General features: G+C 37.2%; 1 protein-coding gene across 2 annotated transcripts in view; it reads left to right on the top strand.

Annotated features, from left to right (window-relative positions):
• The window catches only part of ADAM32 (ADAM metallopeptidase domain 32), a 183945-nt gene that overhangs the window by 68030 nt on the left and 100304 nt on the right, over positions 1-15611 (top strand). For both annotated transcript variants that reach the window (XM_059156119.1, XM_059156118.1), the window contains one exon: positions 2634-2715. In XM_059156119.1, the coding sequence (XP_059012102.1) occupies positions 2634-2715 (82 nt within the window). The remainder of the gene's footprint in view (positions 1-2633; positions 2716-15611) is intronic.

The following is a 15611-nucleotide window of genomic DNA, read 5'->3' as shown; positions in this document are numbered from 1 at the left end:
ATCTGCTCCTGGTCTTTCAGTGCTATCACTCCTCACTGCCATTCGCAGTTTTAGATTTGGGATTTCTCTTCATTACTGTGTCTCCTGTCTTGCCAGTCCCTCTTGTCTTTCTATCTTTCATTGTATAGAAGCTGTTCAGTTAGCTGTAAGTCCTTTTTCAGGAGGAGTGTCTCTACAAATAGGTATAGATTTGGTATGTCTATGGAGGAGGTAAGATCAGGATCTTCCTATGTTGCCATCCTGGACCAGCTCTTCCTATTAAGTGTTCTTTAAGCATTTAGGTACATGTCCTATATAATATATATGATTTCAGAATATTTTCTGGCTGTGGATAGTCTTTTCATTTTCTTAATAGTATATTTTAAAAAGCAGATTTTGATGAATTCATTATTATCCTATCAATTTTTTATTTTATGAATCATGTTTTGGATGATAAATCATGTTTTGATGTAGTACCAAAAAATATGAAGGAGGACATTTTTGCATATGAATAATTATTCAACATTAATTCTTGAAAAAATTATAGTTTCTCCATTTAATTGCTTTTGCATTTTTGGGCTCTTTTTGCGCTTGGGCTCCCTCCTCAGTAGCAACAGTGATTTGACTTTATATGTAAGAGTTTATTTTTGGCCTCTTTTGTGAATAACTCACTGCCTTGATCACTATAGCTTTATAAAAATCATTTAAATCAAGTAGTATAAATTCTCCAAATGTATTCTTTTTGAAAATTGTTTCGGTTATTCTAAGTTTTTGTCTTTCTACAGAAGTGCTTTAAAATATCTTGCTAGAATGTTGATTGGAACTGCATAGAATCTATACAGTAGTGTGGAGAGAACTGGCAGCTTAATAATACTAACTCTTCCAGTCAATGCACTTGGTATTTTCTTCTATTTACTTAGATCTTTTTACATTTCTTTCATCAATGTTCTGTAGTATACAGTTCTGTCAGTATACAGATATACCAGTGTCTATCAGGATACATATTTTTCTCACATTATGTTAGCTTTATATCCTAGTATATCATGTTTTTAGTGCTATTTTTTCTTCTTTTTTGAACACAGAATGGAAAAAATTAATTTACTTATCTTTAAATTTTTTATTTAAATGTATTTGAATTCTGCATAACATTGTAAATTTAAGGTATGCAACATGTTAATAAATACATTTATATATTATATGATTGCTGTTGCAGTGGTAATAAGCACATCTATCATGTTATATAATTATCATTTTTGTGTGATTGAAATAATAAATTTCTAAGCTCTTAGCAGATTTCAAGATTATAAAACAACATTGTTATCTCCTCTATTGTATTGGATCTGTAGGTCTTACTGACTACTCATTGCATGTTCATACCCTTAAATAACATCAGCACTATTGTAAATGTTTCATTTTACTTCAGTTTCAAATATTTTATTGCTAGTATGTGAAAATCAGATTGACTTTTGTACATTGACTTTGAGACATGAAAACCTGCTGAACACACTCAGTGCTAGTAGCTTTTTTATATACTGTGGGATTTCCTAGATAGACAACCACGTCATCCATAAACAGAGAAAACTGTATTCCTTCTTTTCCAATCCATATACCTTTTATTTTACATTTTTGGCCTTATTTAACAGGCTAGAACCTCTAGTATGATGCTGAATACCAGTCCTTACATTTTCACATCTATTGGTAGCACTCTCTTGGATTAAGAATGAGTGTAAATAGTACTCAAAACATGGGGGAACGGGGAGCCAAAGTTGCATGTAAGAGTGAATACTTGTAAACAAGTGCTGGAAGGGTTAGGCATAAAAAATATCAGAGAGACAGAATAAAGAGAGCACTAGGAAGACAGTGCAATGTGATGCGAAGTACAGTTGAAACTGGGGGATGTTCCAATTGATAACTGAAACAAGTTCCTTTATATAGTTTGGGATGTTTGTTTTGATGGGGGTTCTAAAGATGGCAGAACACGTTTAGAGTGTCTGTATCTTAGTGGTTGAAAGTATGGCTCTGGGTTCAGATTGCCTAAATTCATATCCTTCACTAGCACTTATTAATTGTGTTACCTTGAGATAGTTACTTTTAAGTTCTCATCTGATGTATGATTTGTTCAATGGAGATAATAATATCTATTTCACTGGCTTAAATTGAGAATTAAATGGGATAATTTTTATGAAAAATCTCTGAGAATAGTGCATTATTATATGACAATTTATATGGGCCCTTACTCAAAGAAGAATTAATAATGTTAAGTTATAGAGCAATGAAGTCATTCTTATGAGAAACTGGTAATAATAATAATAATAGTTTTATACAGAAGTAGAAAATGATTCCAGGGTCCTGGGATTGAGTCCCTTGTTCAGCAAGGAGTCTGCTTCTCTCTCTGCCTGCTGCTCCACTTGCTGGTGCTCTGTCTCTTTCTCTCTCTGAAAAATAAATAAATAAAATCTTAAAAAGTATATATAATATGCTTAATATCATTTAATTAAAAATGTCTTCTTAATTTGAAATAGTAAGTATGGAAAGATTGTTCCTCAGTTTGCTTCAGTCTAGGACTTTATGGGCCCCAGACAAATTATTAGCAGAAATTCTCATCTTTGAAATATTTTTCAAAATTAATTATAAATATATACTTATTTATTTAGCTATAGAGATCATCCAGATTATGTAGGAGCAACAATTCCTGGAAAGATGTGTGTTACTCATTATTCGGCTGGAATTGCTTTGGTATGTAATTATTTAATCTTACTATTTAAAAAAATTTATACATTTAAAAATCATTCAACATTATAACAAAATTTTATACAGTTTACATTTATACTTGCATTTAGAGATTACACTTTCTACTTGTTAAAAATTTGAAATGTGTAGATGGAAGAATATTTTGTAGAATAAATCTGTTGCAATTCTTTTGGAAGTAGGAAGTAGAATAAAAATATCACAAATACATGTGCATTCCTTAATATAGACAATAGTACATCATGAAAAATTATCTGTAAAAAATTTTTATAACCCAAACAGATTTTTGCTTGTAAACATAAAGTTGGAGAATTTAAAAGAAATTTAATGAGTATTTAAAAGAAACTTTTTATGTCTGTTTAAAAAATTTATAATATTTGTAAATATTTTATATGTATTAGAAATAAATTATTGATATAATTAGATGCATCATTGAAAGGTAAAGTAATTGGTTGAGGAACTTTCCCATCCTGTTCATTTTTTTTAAAAAAACAAATTTAAGTACTAAAAAATTTTTTGATTACAAAATAATTTATGTTCTGCCCCATTTAAAAGTTAAATAGAAACATATAAGGAAATTTATGTAAATTTATGGCATCTCTCTACTCAGGAAGTGATGACCACTATTAATATTTTGATTAATATGTATCTTCTACATTGTGTCTTTATCTGTTACTGTGGCTCCCTCTCTATATGTTTTTGCAAAAGTGGGATTTTGCAGTCCATATATATATATTTTTAAAGATTTTTATTTATTTATTTGACAGACAGTGATCACAAGTAGGCAGAGAGGCAGGCAGAGAGAGAGGAAGGGAAGCCGACTTGCCGCTGAGCAGAGAGCCCGATGTGGGGCTTGATCCCAGGACCCTGGGATCATGACCTGAGCTGAAGGCAGAGGCTTAACCCACTGAGCCACCCAGGCGCCCTCATATTTTTGTTTCTGATACTCATAATTTTTATTACAAAATTTGTGCATGTACCTGGCAAAGTTATTTTAATTATAAGTATAAAAAGCAAAATTCGATAGTAATTCTTCCTTATCTTCTTCAGGGAGTCCTACTGAAGACTTTATAATTTCTGTTTAAACTCTTCTTGTAGCTAAATTTATTATTTAAAGTAAATGTTCTCTTCCCCCTATTTTGATTTATAAACTTTAGGCAATGTTGGTCATATTATCTATAACATATTTAGCCCACACTCTGTCATGTATATATTCTTATATTTTTATTATTTTAACAACATTCACATTATTATTAAAATATATTATTACATACTACTTTTAAAATACATATAGTATATATTTATATTTAGTATGTAATATATAGCATACATATATATGGTATATAATATTATATATTATTAAAATATGTTACCAAATAATATACTATATATACTATTGAAATATATGATAATTATATATCATTATACATTATTTGCATAAGTAATTTATAGTTATACATGTATAATATATACATAATATATAATATTACATGATCTTATTTTAATAATTATATTTTATTCATATATTTTTGTATTATATTGACTTACCTTAGGCAATGCCCATTAATTACTTAGTATGAAAAATAAATTAGAATAGTTGAACACTTCTTATATCCATTGTCAAGATTAGTAAAAAATACTATAAAAACTTTTATACTTTAAATTAATGAATAGTATTTTATAATATTGTCATATGTAAGTAATATTAACTCTTGGGTAAAGAAATATATTGTTATGCTAGTAAAGCTGTGATGGTCAGAGGAGGACCTCTTAGGCATCAGGGTCTAATGGAAATGCTTAATTAGCTCCTTACTTCCTTATCTTCTATGAGTGAAACCAACAGCCATAGAAAATTAAATATTATCTTCCTTTTCTTAGAATCCTTTCCTGATTTTTTGGAGTAATTCTTGAGTTTTTTGTTTGTTTGGTTTCCAGTTTATTGTTTAAAATATTGTTATTTTTCTATTTGAATTGGGTATTGTATATTGAATTCAAAATAAAGAAAAATTTATGTCTTCATAGGTCTGAATGTGGGCCAGTTCAGGATTAGTTTCTAGACCAGACTTTTCTTTCAATGTTAACTATTTTTTCTGGCATCCTGTGGGTTATATCCTAAATGTACTAGGTGTTAAATTATTTTCAAAATTATTCTTTACATTCCTTTAATTACAAGAAATAATTTTCTTTTGTTTTTGACCCAATTCTTTGCCCAGTGTTCTGGGTGTAGGACTTTTTAGGCAGGAGGTCTTTCCTCCAGGAAACTCATTGCCTGCTCCTACCCTAGCAGGAAGACAAGAGGGAACTTCCAGCTATGACTGCCCATCTCTCACCTGTAGCCTTTCGGTTTGCTTTTGGGGTATTGGAGACATGAGATAGATGTGGGCCAGATATGACTGAGGAACATTTATTACACTTGAGTACAATTCAAAATGGGCTAGGTCTACCAGTGCCACAGGTCTAGATTTACCTTTATTTTTCTGGAAAGCTAGGAAGAATATTTTACTTATTTTTATTTTTAAATTTTTTTAAAAGATTTTATCTATTTACTTGACAGAGATCACAAGTAGGCAGAGAGGCAGGCAGAGAAAGGAGGAAGCAGGCTCCCCGCTGAGCAGAGAGCCCGTTGTGGGACTTGATCCCAGGACCCTGGGATTATGACCTGAGCTGAAGGCAGAGGCTTTAACCCACTGAGCCACCCAGGCACCCTAGGAAGAATATTTTAGAACTACTTTACCATTCAACAAAAGGATTGAGGAAGGAATATAGGAATCTAAAATATTTTAATTTTTTGATATAGGTCTTTTTAAAAATTTTATTTCCAGTATAGTTAACAGTGTTGTATTCACTTCAGGGGTACAATATAATGATTGGATAATTCTGTATATTACTCAGTGCTCAGCAAATAAGTGTACTCTTAATCCCCTTCATCTGTTTCACCTGTACCCTCCCCCCTCCTTATGGTAACCATCAGTTCTTCATAGTTAGAAGTCTAGTTTTTGTTTTGCGTCTTTCCTTCCCTTTCATTTGTTTTGTTTCTTAAATTCCATGTATGAGTGAAATCAGATGGTATTTCTCTCTGACTTATTTCACTCAGCATTATATCTTCTAGATCCATCCATCCTGTTGTTGCAAATGGCATGACTTCATTCTTTTTTTTAAGTTGTTATTTAAATTCCAGTTAACATACAGTATAATATTAGTTTCAGTGTACAATTAGTGATTTTATACTTCCATACAAAACCTGGTGCTTATCACAAGTACACTTCCTAATCCCATTACCTATTTCATCCATCCCAAAACCCACCTCCCCTCTGGTAAGCATCAGCTTGTTCTCTGCATTTGAGGGACTATTTCTTGGTTTGCCCCCTCTCTTTTTTTACTGCTAGGCTCATTTGTTTTGTTTCTTCTGCTCATGAAATTTTGTTCTTTTATAATTTTCTTCTAATTATTGTCTTGTCTTTTTCTTTCTTTCTTTTTTTTTTTAAAGATTTTATTTATTTATTTGACAGACAGAGATCACAAGTAGGCAGAGAGGCAGGCAGAGAGAGAGGAAGGGAAGCAGGCTCCCCGCTGAGCAGAGAGCCCTAGGATCACGACCCACTGAGTTACCTAGGTGTCCCGTCTTTTCTTTTTCATTGAAGTCCCTTTGACATATTTTTAAAGGTCAGTTTAGTGGTGATAAATTCTTTTAACTTTTGTTTGTCTGAGAAACTCTTTGTGTCCTTGAATTCTGAATGATAGCCTTGTCAGGGAGAGTATTATTGTTTGTAGTTTTCTTCTTTCAGCATTTTAAATATGTTACACTACTACATTTTGGCCTGCAAGGTTCCTGCTGAAAAACCAGCTGATAGCATTATTAAGGGGTTTCCTTGTACATAATATTTGTTTTGCTCTTGGTACTTTTAAGATTCTCTCTTTATCTTAATCTTTGCCATTTTAATTATTATGTATTGTAGTGTGTGCTTCCTGTGGTTTATTTTCTTTGTGGCTGTCTGTGCTTCCTGGACCTGGGTGTCTGTTTCTTTCCCCAGGTTAGTGAAGTTTGCAGCCAGTATTTTTCCAAATAAGTTTTCTGCTCTCTTCTCTCTCTTTTATTTTGGGGATCTCTATTATGAGAGTATTAGTATGCTTGATGTTATACCAGAGGTCCCTTAGCATATCCTCATTTAAACTGATAAGAACAGATATCCTCATTTAAAAAATTTGTTTTTACTTTGTTGCTGTTCAACTTGGGCACTTTCTATTACCCTGTCTTCCCAAGCATTAATTCATCTTCTGCTTTCTCTAATCTTTTTTTTTTATCCTCTCTAGTGTATTTTTCATTTTAGTTATTCTATTCTTCAAGTGTGATTTTTTAAAAACTATTTTCTGTCTCTTTGTTGAAGTTCCAATGAGTTCATCCATTCTTCTTTCCAGTCCAGTGAGCATGTTTTTATTTATTTATTTATTTACTTATTTAAGATAGAGAGAGAGAGAGTAGGAACTGGGGGAAAAGGGAAAGGGAGAAGCAGGCTCCCCAATGAACAGGGAGCCCAAAATGGGGCTCAATCCCAGGACCCTGGGTTGGTGATGTGAGCTGAAGACAGATGCTTAACTGACTGAACCACCCAGGCATCCCTCCAGTGAGGATGTTTTTGACCATTACTTTTATCTCTTTATCAGGTAGGTTGCTTATTTCTGTTTTGTTTAGCTCTTTTTATCAGACTTTTGTCTTCTTTAGTTTCGAAAAGATTCCTCTGCTGCCTCATTTTGTTTGTCTTTTTGTGTTTGTTTCTATGAATTAAGTAGAACAGCTGCTTCTCTTAGACTTGAAGATGTGATATTTTATAGGAGCACCCCTTATGTGGTCTGTGTGTGCCTGATAGCTTTGGTTGCCTTGCTGTATCTGTAATGGGTGTGGACTGGAAGTCCTGGGGCACTTCATACTGGGACTGCACTGGTGTGATGGCTGAAACTGAAGTAGGCACTTGCTGGTGGGTTGTGGGGCTCTCTGTAGAGTGGATGTTGGCTGGAATAACTCAGGATACTTTGTACATAAGTCATCTTGGTGAGATTGTTGGCACTATTGCCAGCACAGTCCAAGGATTTCCCTATGTATGCCACACTAGGGCCCCACTGTGAGGCTCTTCTGGGGGCAGCACTGGGTCTTGTGTGGGCCAGAATTCCAGGCATTGGGCTTGCTAGGGTGCCCTGACTCTGCTTTTGTCTGTGCTATCAAGGTGGAGAGGGAATGTAAGCAATGGTACTCACCTGCCCTCTGGCCCTTGAGAGTGTTCCATGGCTCCCTGGACATTTGATAGAGTTCTAGGGCTGGTTTCTTTATATTCTAGTTTTTTTTTTTTAATTTTTTATTTTTTATAAACATATATTTTTATCCCCAGGGGTACAGGTCTGTGAATCACCAGGTTTACACACTTCACAGCACTCACCAAAGCACATACCCTCCCCAATGTCCATAATCCCACCCCCTTCTCCCAAACCCCCTCCCCCCAGCAACGCTCAGTTTCTTTTGTGAGATTAAGAGTCACTTATGGTTTGTCTCCCTCCCATTCCAATCTTGTTTCATTGATTCTTCTCCTACCCACTTAAAACCCCATGTTGCATCACCACGTCCTCATATCAGGGAGATCATATGATAGTTGTCTTTCTCCGCTTGACTTATTTCGCTAAGCATGATACGCTCTAGTTCCATCCATGTTGTCACAAATGGCAAGATTTCATTTCTTTTGATGGCTGCATAGTATTCCATTGTGTATATATACCACATCTTCTTGATCCATTCATCTGTTGATGGACATCTAGGTTCTTTCCATAGTTTGGCTATTGTGGACATTGCTGCTATAAACATTCGGGTGCATGTGCCCCTTTGGATCACTACGTTAGTATCTATAGGGTAAATACCCAGTAGTGCAATTGCTGGGTCATAGGGCAGTTCTATTTTCAACATTTTGAGGAACCTTCATGCTGTTTTCCAGAGTGGCTGCACCAGCTTGCATTCCCACCAACAGTGTAGGAGGGTTCCCCTTTCTCCGCATCCTCGCCAGCATCTGTCATTTCCTGACTTGTTGATTTTAGCCATTCTGACTGGTGTGAAGTGATATCTCATTGTGGTTTTGATTTGTATTTCCCTGATGCCGAGTGATATGGAGCACTTTTTCATGTGTCTGTTGGCCATCTGGATGTCTTCTTTGCAGAAATGTCTGTTCATGTCCTCTGCCCATTTCTTGATTGGATTTTTTGTTCTTTGGGTGTTGAGTTTGCTAAGTTCTTTATAGATTCTGGACACTAGTCCTTTATCTGATATGTTGTTTGCAAATATCTTCTCCCATTTTGTCAGTTGTCTTTTGATTTTGTTAACTGTTCCTTTGCTGTGCAAAAGCTTTTGATCTTGATGAAATCCCAATAGTTCATTTTTGCCCTTGCTTCCCTTGCCTTTGGTGTTGTTCCTAGGAAGATGTTGCTGCGGCTGAGGTCGAAGAGGTTGCTGCCTGTGTTCTCCTCAAGGATTTTGATGGATTCCTTTCGCACATTGAGGTCCTTCATCCATTTTGAGTCTATTTTCGTGTGTGGTGTAAGGAAATGGTCCAATTTCATTTTTCTGCATGTGGCAGTCCAATTTTCCCAATACCATTTATTGAAGAGGCTGTCTTTTTTCCATTGGACATTCTTTCCTGCTTTGTCAAAGATTAGTTGACCATAGAGTTGGGGGTCTATTTCTGGGCTCTCTATTCTGTTCCATTGATCTATGTGTCTGTTTTTGTGCCAGTACCATGCTGTCTTGATGATGACAGCTTTGTAATAGAGCTTGAAGTCCGGAATTGTGATGCCACCAACTTTGGCTTTCTTTTTCAATATCCCTTTGGCTATTCGAGGTCTTTTCTGGTTCCATATAAATTTTAGGATTATTTGTTCCATTTCTTTGAAAAAGATGGATGGTACTTTGATAGGAATTGCATTAAATGTGTAGATTGCTTTAGGTAGCATAGACATTTTCACAATATTTATTCTTCCAATCCAGGAGCATGGAACATTTTTCCATTTCTTTGTGTCTTCCTCAATTTCTTTCATGAGTACTTTATAGTTTTCTGAGTATAGATTCTGTGCCTCTTTGGTTAGGTTTATTCCTAGGTATCTTATGGTTTTGGGTGCAATTGTAAATGGGATTGACTCCTTAATTTCTCTTTCTTCTGTCTTGCTGTTGGTGTAGAGAAATGCAACTGATTTCTGTGCATTGATTTTATATCATGACACTTTACTAAATTCCTGTACAAGTTCTAGCAGTTCTGGAGTGGAGTCTTTTGGGTTTTCCACATATAGTATCATATCATGTGCGAAGAGTGATAATTTGACTTCTTCTTTGCCGATTTGGATGCCTTTAATTTCCTTTTGTGTCTGATTGCTGAGGGTAGGACCTCTAGTACTATGTTGAATAGCAGTGGTGATAATGGACATCCCTGCCGTGTTCCTGACCTTAGTGGAAAAGCTTTCAGTTTTTCTCCATTGAGAATGATATTTGCGGTGAGTTTTTCATAGATGGCTTTGATGATATTGAGGTATGTGCCCTCTATCCCTACACTTTGAAGAGTTTTGATCAGGAAGGGATGCTGTACTTTGTCAAATGCTTTTTCAGCATCTACTGAGAGTATCATATGGTTCTTGTTCTTTCTTTTATTGATGTGTTGTATCACATTGACTGATTTGCAGATGTTGAACCAACCTTGCAGCCCTGGAATAAATCCCACTTGGTCGTGGTGAATAATCCTTTTAATGTACTGTTGAATCCTATTGGCTAGAATTTTGGTGAGTATTTTCGCATCTGTGTTCATCAAGGATATTGGTCTATAGCTCTCTTTTTTGATGGGATCCTTGTCTGGTTTGGGGATCAAGGTGATGCTGGCCTCATAAAATGAGTTTGGAAGTTTTCCTTCCATTTCTATTTTTTGCAACAGTTTCAGGAGAATAGGAATTAGTTCTTCTTTAAATGTTTGGTAGAATTCCCCCGGGAAGCCGTCTGGCCCTGGGCTTTTGTTTGTTTGGAGATTTTTAATGACTGTTTCAATCTCCTTACTGGTTATGGGTCTGTTCAGGCTTTCTATTTCTTCCTGGTTCAGTTGTGGTAGTTTATATGTCTGTAGGAATGCATCCATATCTTCCAGATTGTCAAATTTGTTGGCGTAGAGTTGCTCATAGTATGTTCTTATAATAGTTTGTATTTCTTTGGTGTTAGTTGTGATCTCTCCTCTTTCATTCATGATTTTATTTATTTCGGTCCTTTCTCTTTTCTTTTTGATATGTCCGGCCAGGGGTTTATCAATTTTATTAATTCTTTCAAAGAATGAGCTCCTAGTTTCGTTGATTTGCTCTATTGTCTTTTTGGTTTCTATTTCATTGATTTCTGCTCTGATTTATGATTTCTCTACTCCTGCATGGCTTAGGGTTTCTTTCTTGTTCTTTCTCCAGCTCTTTTAGGTGTAGAGTTAGGTTGTGTACCTGAGACCTTTCTTGTTTCTTGAGAAAGGATTGTACCGCTATATATTTTCCCCTCAGGACTGCGTTTGTTGTGTCCCACAGATTTTGAACCATTGTATTTTCATTATCATTTGTTTCCATGATTTTTTTCAATTCTTCTTTAATTTCCCGGTTGACCCATTCATTCTTTAGAAGGATGCTGTTTAGTCTCCATGTATTTGGGTTCTTTGCAAACTTCCTCTTAGGGTTGAGTTCTAGCTTCAGAGCATTGTGGTGTGAAAATATGCAGGGAATGATCCCAATCTTTTGATACTGATTGAGTCCTGATTTAGGACCGAGGATGTGATCTATTCTGGAGAATGTTCCATGTGCACTAGAGAAGAATGTGTATTCTGTTGCTTTGGGATGATATGTTCTGAATATATCTGTGATGTCCATCTGGTCCAGTGTGTCGTTTAAGGCCTTTATATCCTTGCTGATCTTTTGCTTGGATGGATCTGTCCATTTCAGTGAGGGGAGTGTTAAAGTCCCCTACTATTATTGTATTATTGTTGATGTGTTTCTTTGATTTTGTTATTAATTGGTTTATATAGTTGGCTGCTCCCACGTTGGGGGCATAGATATTTAAAATTGTTAAATCTTCTTGTTGGACAGACCCTTTGAGTATGATATAGTGTCCTTCCTCATCTCTTATTATAGTCTTTGGCTTAAAATCTAATTGATCTGATATAAGGATTGCCACTCCTACTTTCTTCTGATGTCCATTAGCATGGTAAATGGTTTTCCACCCCCTCACTTTAAATCTGGAGGTGTCTTCGGGCTTAAAATGAGTTTCTTGGAGGCAACATATAGATGGGTTTTGTTTTTTTATCCATTCTGATACCCTGTGTCTTTTGACAGGGGCATTTAGCCCATTATCATTCAGGGTAACTATTGAGAGATATGAATTTAGTGCCATTGTATTGCCTGTAAGGTGACTTAATGTATATGGTCTCTGTTCCTTTCTGATCTACCACTTGTAGGCTCTCTCTTTGCTTAGAGGACCCCTTTCAATATTTCCTGTAGAGCTGGTTTGGTGTTTGCAAATTCTTTCAGTTTTTGTTTGTCCTGGAAGCTTTTAATCTCTCCTTCTATTTTCAATGATAGCCTAGCTGGATATAGTATTTTTGGCTGCATGTTTTTCTCATTTAGTGCTCTGAAAATATCATGCCAGGTCTTTCTGGCCTGCCAGGTCCCTGTGGATAAGTCAGCTGCCAATCTAATATTTTTACCATTGTACGTTACAGAGTTCTTTTCCCGGGCTGCTTTCAGGATTTTCTCTTTGTCACTGAGACTTGTAAATTTTACTATTAGGTGACGGGGTGTGGGCCTATTCTTATTGATTTTGAGGGGCGTTCTCTGAACCTCCTGAATTTTGATGCTTGTTCCCTTTGCCATATTGGGGAAATTCTCCCCAATAATTCTCTCCAGTATACCTTCTGCTCCCCTCTCTCTTCTTCTTCTGGAATCCCAATTATTCTAATGTTGTTTCGTCTTATGGTGTCACTTATCTCTCGAATTCTCCCCTCGTGGTCCAGGAGCTGTTTGTCCCTCTTTTGCTCAGCCTCTTTATTCTCTGTCATTTGGTCTTCTATATCACTAATTCTTTCTTCTGCCTCATTTATCCTAGCCGAGAGAGCCTCCATTTTTTATTGCACCTCATTAATAGTTTTTTTATTTCAACTTGGTTAGATTTTAGTTCTTTTATTTCTACAGAAAGGGCTTTTATATCTCCCGAGAGGGTTTCTCTAATATCTTCCATATCTTTTTCGAGCCCAGCTAGAACCTTGAGAATTGTCATTCTGAACTCTAGATCTGACATATTACTAATGTCTGTATTGATTAGGTCCCTAGCCTTCGGTTCTGCCTCTTGTTCTTTTTTTTGTCTTGAATTTTTCCGTCTTGTCATTTTGTCCAGATAAGAGTATATGAAGGAGCAAGTAAAATACTAAAAGGGTGGCAACAACCCCAGGAAAATATGCTTTAACCAAATTAGAAGAGATCCCAAATCGTGAGGTGGAGAAAGGGGAGAAAGGGGACAAAAAGAGGTTCAAAAAGGAAGAAAGAAAAAAAAAGAAAAAAGAAAAGAAAAGAATTAAAAAAAAAGAAAACAAATAAAGAAAAATATAAAAAAGAAAAAAATATATATTAGATAAACTAGTTAAAAAACATTAAAAAAGAAAAAGGTAAACGTTAAAAAAAATTTTTACCAGAAGGCGAGAAAAAAATCAAAAAATGAAAAAGAAAAAAATTAAATTAACTTCAAGACTAAAAAAAATCACAGGGAAAAAGCCATGAGTTCCGTGCTTTGCTTTCTCCTCCTCTGGAAATCTGCTGCTCTCCTTGGTATTGAAACCGCACTCCTTGGTAGGTGAACTTGGTCTCGGCTGGATTTCTTGTTGATCTTCTGGGGGAGGGGCCTGTTGTAGTGATTTTCAAGTGTCTTTGCCCCAGCTGGAATTGTGCCGCCCTTAACAGGGGCCGGGCTGAGTAATCCGCTCGGGTTTGCTTTCAGGAGCTTTTGTTCCCTGAGCGCTTTCCGTAGAGTTCCGGAGGACGGTAATACAAATGGCGGCCTCCTGGTCTCCGGCCCGGAGGAGCCAAGAGCCCAGGACCCCACTCCTCAGTGCGCCCTCAGAGAACAGCGCCCAGTTACTCCCTTCTGCCTGACCTCCGGCCGCGCTCCAAGCTCACTGAGCCTGCAACCGGTTCAAGGTAACACCGAGCTGTGATCTTTTGTCGGCTCCGTCTCTGTAGCCGGCTTTCCCGTTCCAATTCCCGCAAGCTTGCGACACTCAGACACCCCCGATCCTTCTGTGACCCTGCGGGACCTGAGGTCACGCTGACCCCGCATGGGCTTCCCCCCGGTTTAGCCTCTGGAGCAATGTCCCTCAGCGGAACAGACTTTTAAAAGTCCTGATTTTGTGCGCCGTTGCTCCGCCGCTTGCCGGGAGCCGGCCCCTCCCCCCCGGGGTCTATCTTCCCGTCGCTTTGGATTCACTTCTCCGCCGGTCCTACCTTTCAGAAAGTGGTTGTTTTTCTGTTTCCAGAATTGCTGTTCTTCTTCTCTTCGATCTGCCGATTGATTTTCAGGTGTTTGCAATCTTTAGATAAGCTATCTAGCTGATCTCTGGCTAGCTGAAGTAGTCTCAGCCTGCTACTTCTCCACCATCTTGACTCCTCCTCTATATTCTAGTTTTTATAATGGCTCTGTGGCACTTTTGTCCTCTCTGTATCCCAGAGTGTCCAGGACTGGTGTTGGCTAGGGGCCCTGAGTTGGGTAAGGGGGTAGGCTGGCTAAAGTGCCTGAATTTTGCTCCCATCTGTGCTATCAAGTCAACAGGATAATGTAAATAGTTGTGTCAGCCTCTCTGATTCCTCATCACTTGGTGGAGGGTCAGTTCCTTTGTATTCTTGTTTTCCTCTTAAATTCTGGCTTTCAAAATCGGATCTGCTCACAGTCCCTCAGTGCTATAGCCTCTAGCCTATAGAATCAGGGGTGGTGTTCCCGTCATTTTTGTGTCTCCTTATCTCCTTCATTTCTCTATGTGTTTCCTCTATCCTGTGTTGTCCAGAAGTTGTTTAATGTGCCTTAGTTCTTTTTCAGGAGCAATTGCTCTATAGGTAGGAATATATTGCGTATGTTTTGGAAAAGATGAGTTCAGGGTCTTCCTAGGTTGCCATCTAGGAGCCTCCGTTGGTATATCTGCATTTGAGTAAGTGGTCTCCTCTTCCAGACTTTACTGATTTGCTTTTGCAGAGATAGTTCATTATCAGTCAGCGCAGTTTGGGTTTCAAGACATGACCACTGGTAATGCCCTGGGGAAGGTGAAGCATGCTCTCAGGGTCTATTTTTGGGTGAGTTTACTGCCTGAGCTCTGGGGTTGGGGATGGAATTGCTGCTAGCTGGTAACTGTTGGATAGGATGGCTGGCTTGGTTCCCTTCCCAAGTAAGGGTGTGGGAGATGCTCAGCACTTGCCTGGGTTCATTCATCAGGCTTCCTAGATGGGTAGGACAGGTACTTACTCAGCAGGAGATGGACTATGATTTAGCTTCCCTGACATGGCAGGATAGCAGAATGTACCCCAAATCCTGTATGGCCCATTGTTTGGGGACACAAAATAGGCAATATCGTACACTGAATTCTTGGCTAGATAGGACAGTGGTTTTGTTCTGAAGATGGGGAAAGCCATGGGCTGTGCTCTTCATTCATGTATCACTATGGGGCTATGCAGTTTCCCATGTACACTGGTTAGGTTCTCTGGTCTAGGCTGGCTGAAGTCAGTATTTAGCAACAGGCAGGACTGCAGATTAGTTTCTCTGCAAAAGTAGAGAATGAGAATTAGATGGCTTGTTGGTCTTGACTCAAACTGAC

This window comes from Mustela lutreola, chromosome 18, assembly GCF_030435805.1.
Source record: "Mustela lutreola isolate mMusLut2 chromosome 18, mMusLut2.pri, whole genome shotgun sequence".
Taxonomy (NCBI): Eukaryota; Metazoa; Chordata; class Mammalia; order Carnivora; family Mustelidae; genus Mustela; species Mustela lutreola.
The sequence above is the reverse complement of the archived record's forward strand: the minus strand, read 5'-3'. Positions and strand labels throughout refer to the sequence as shown.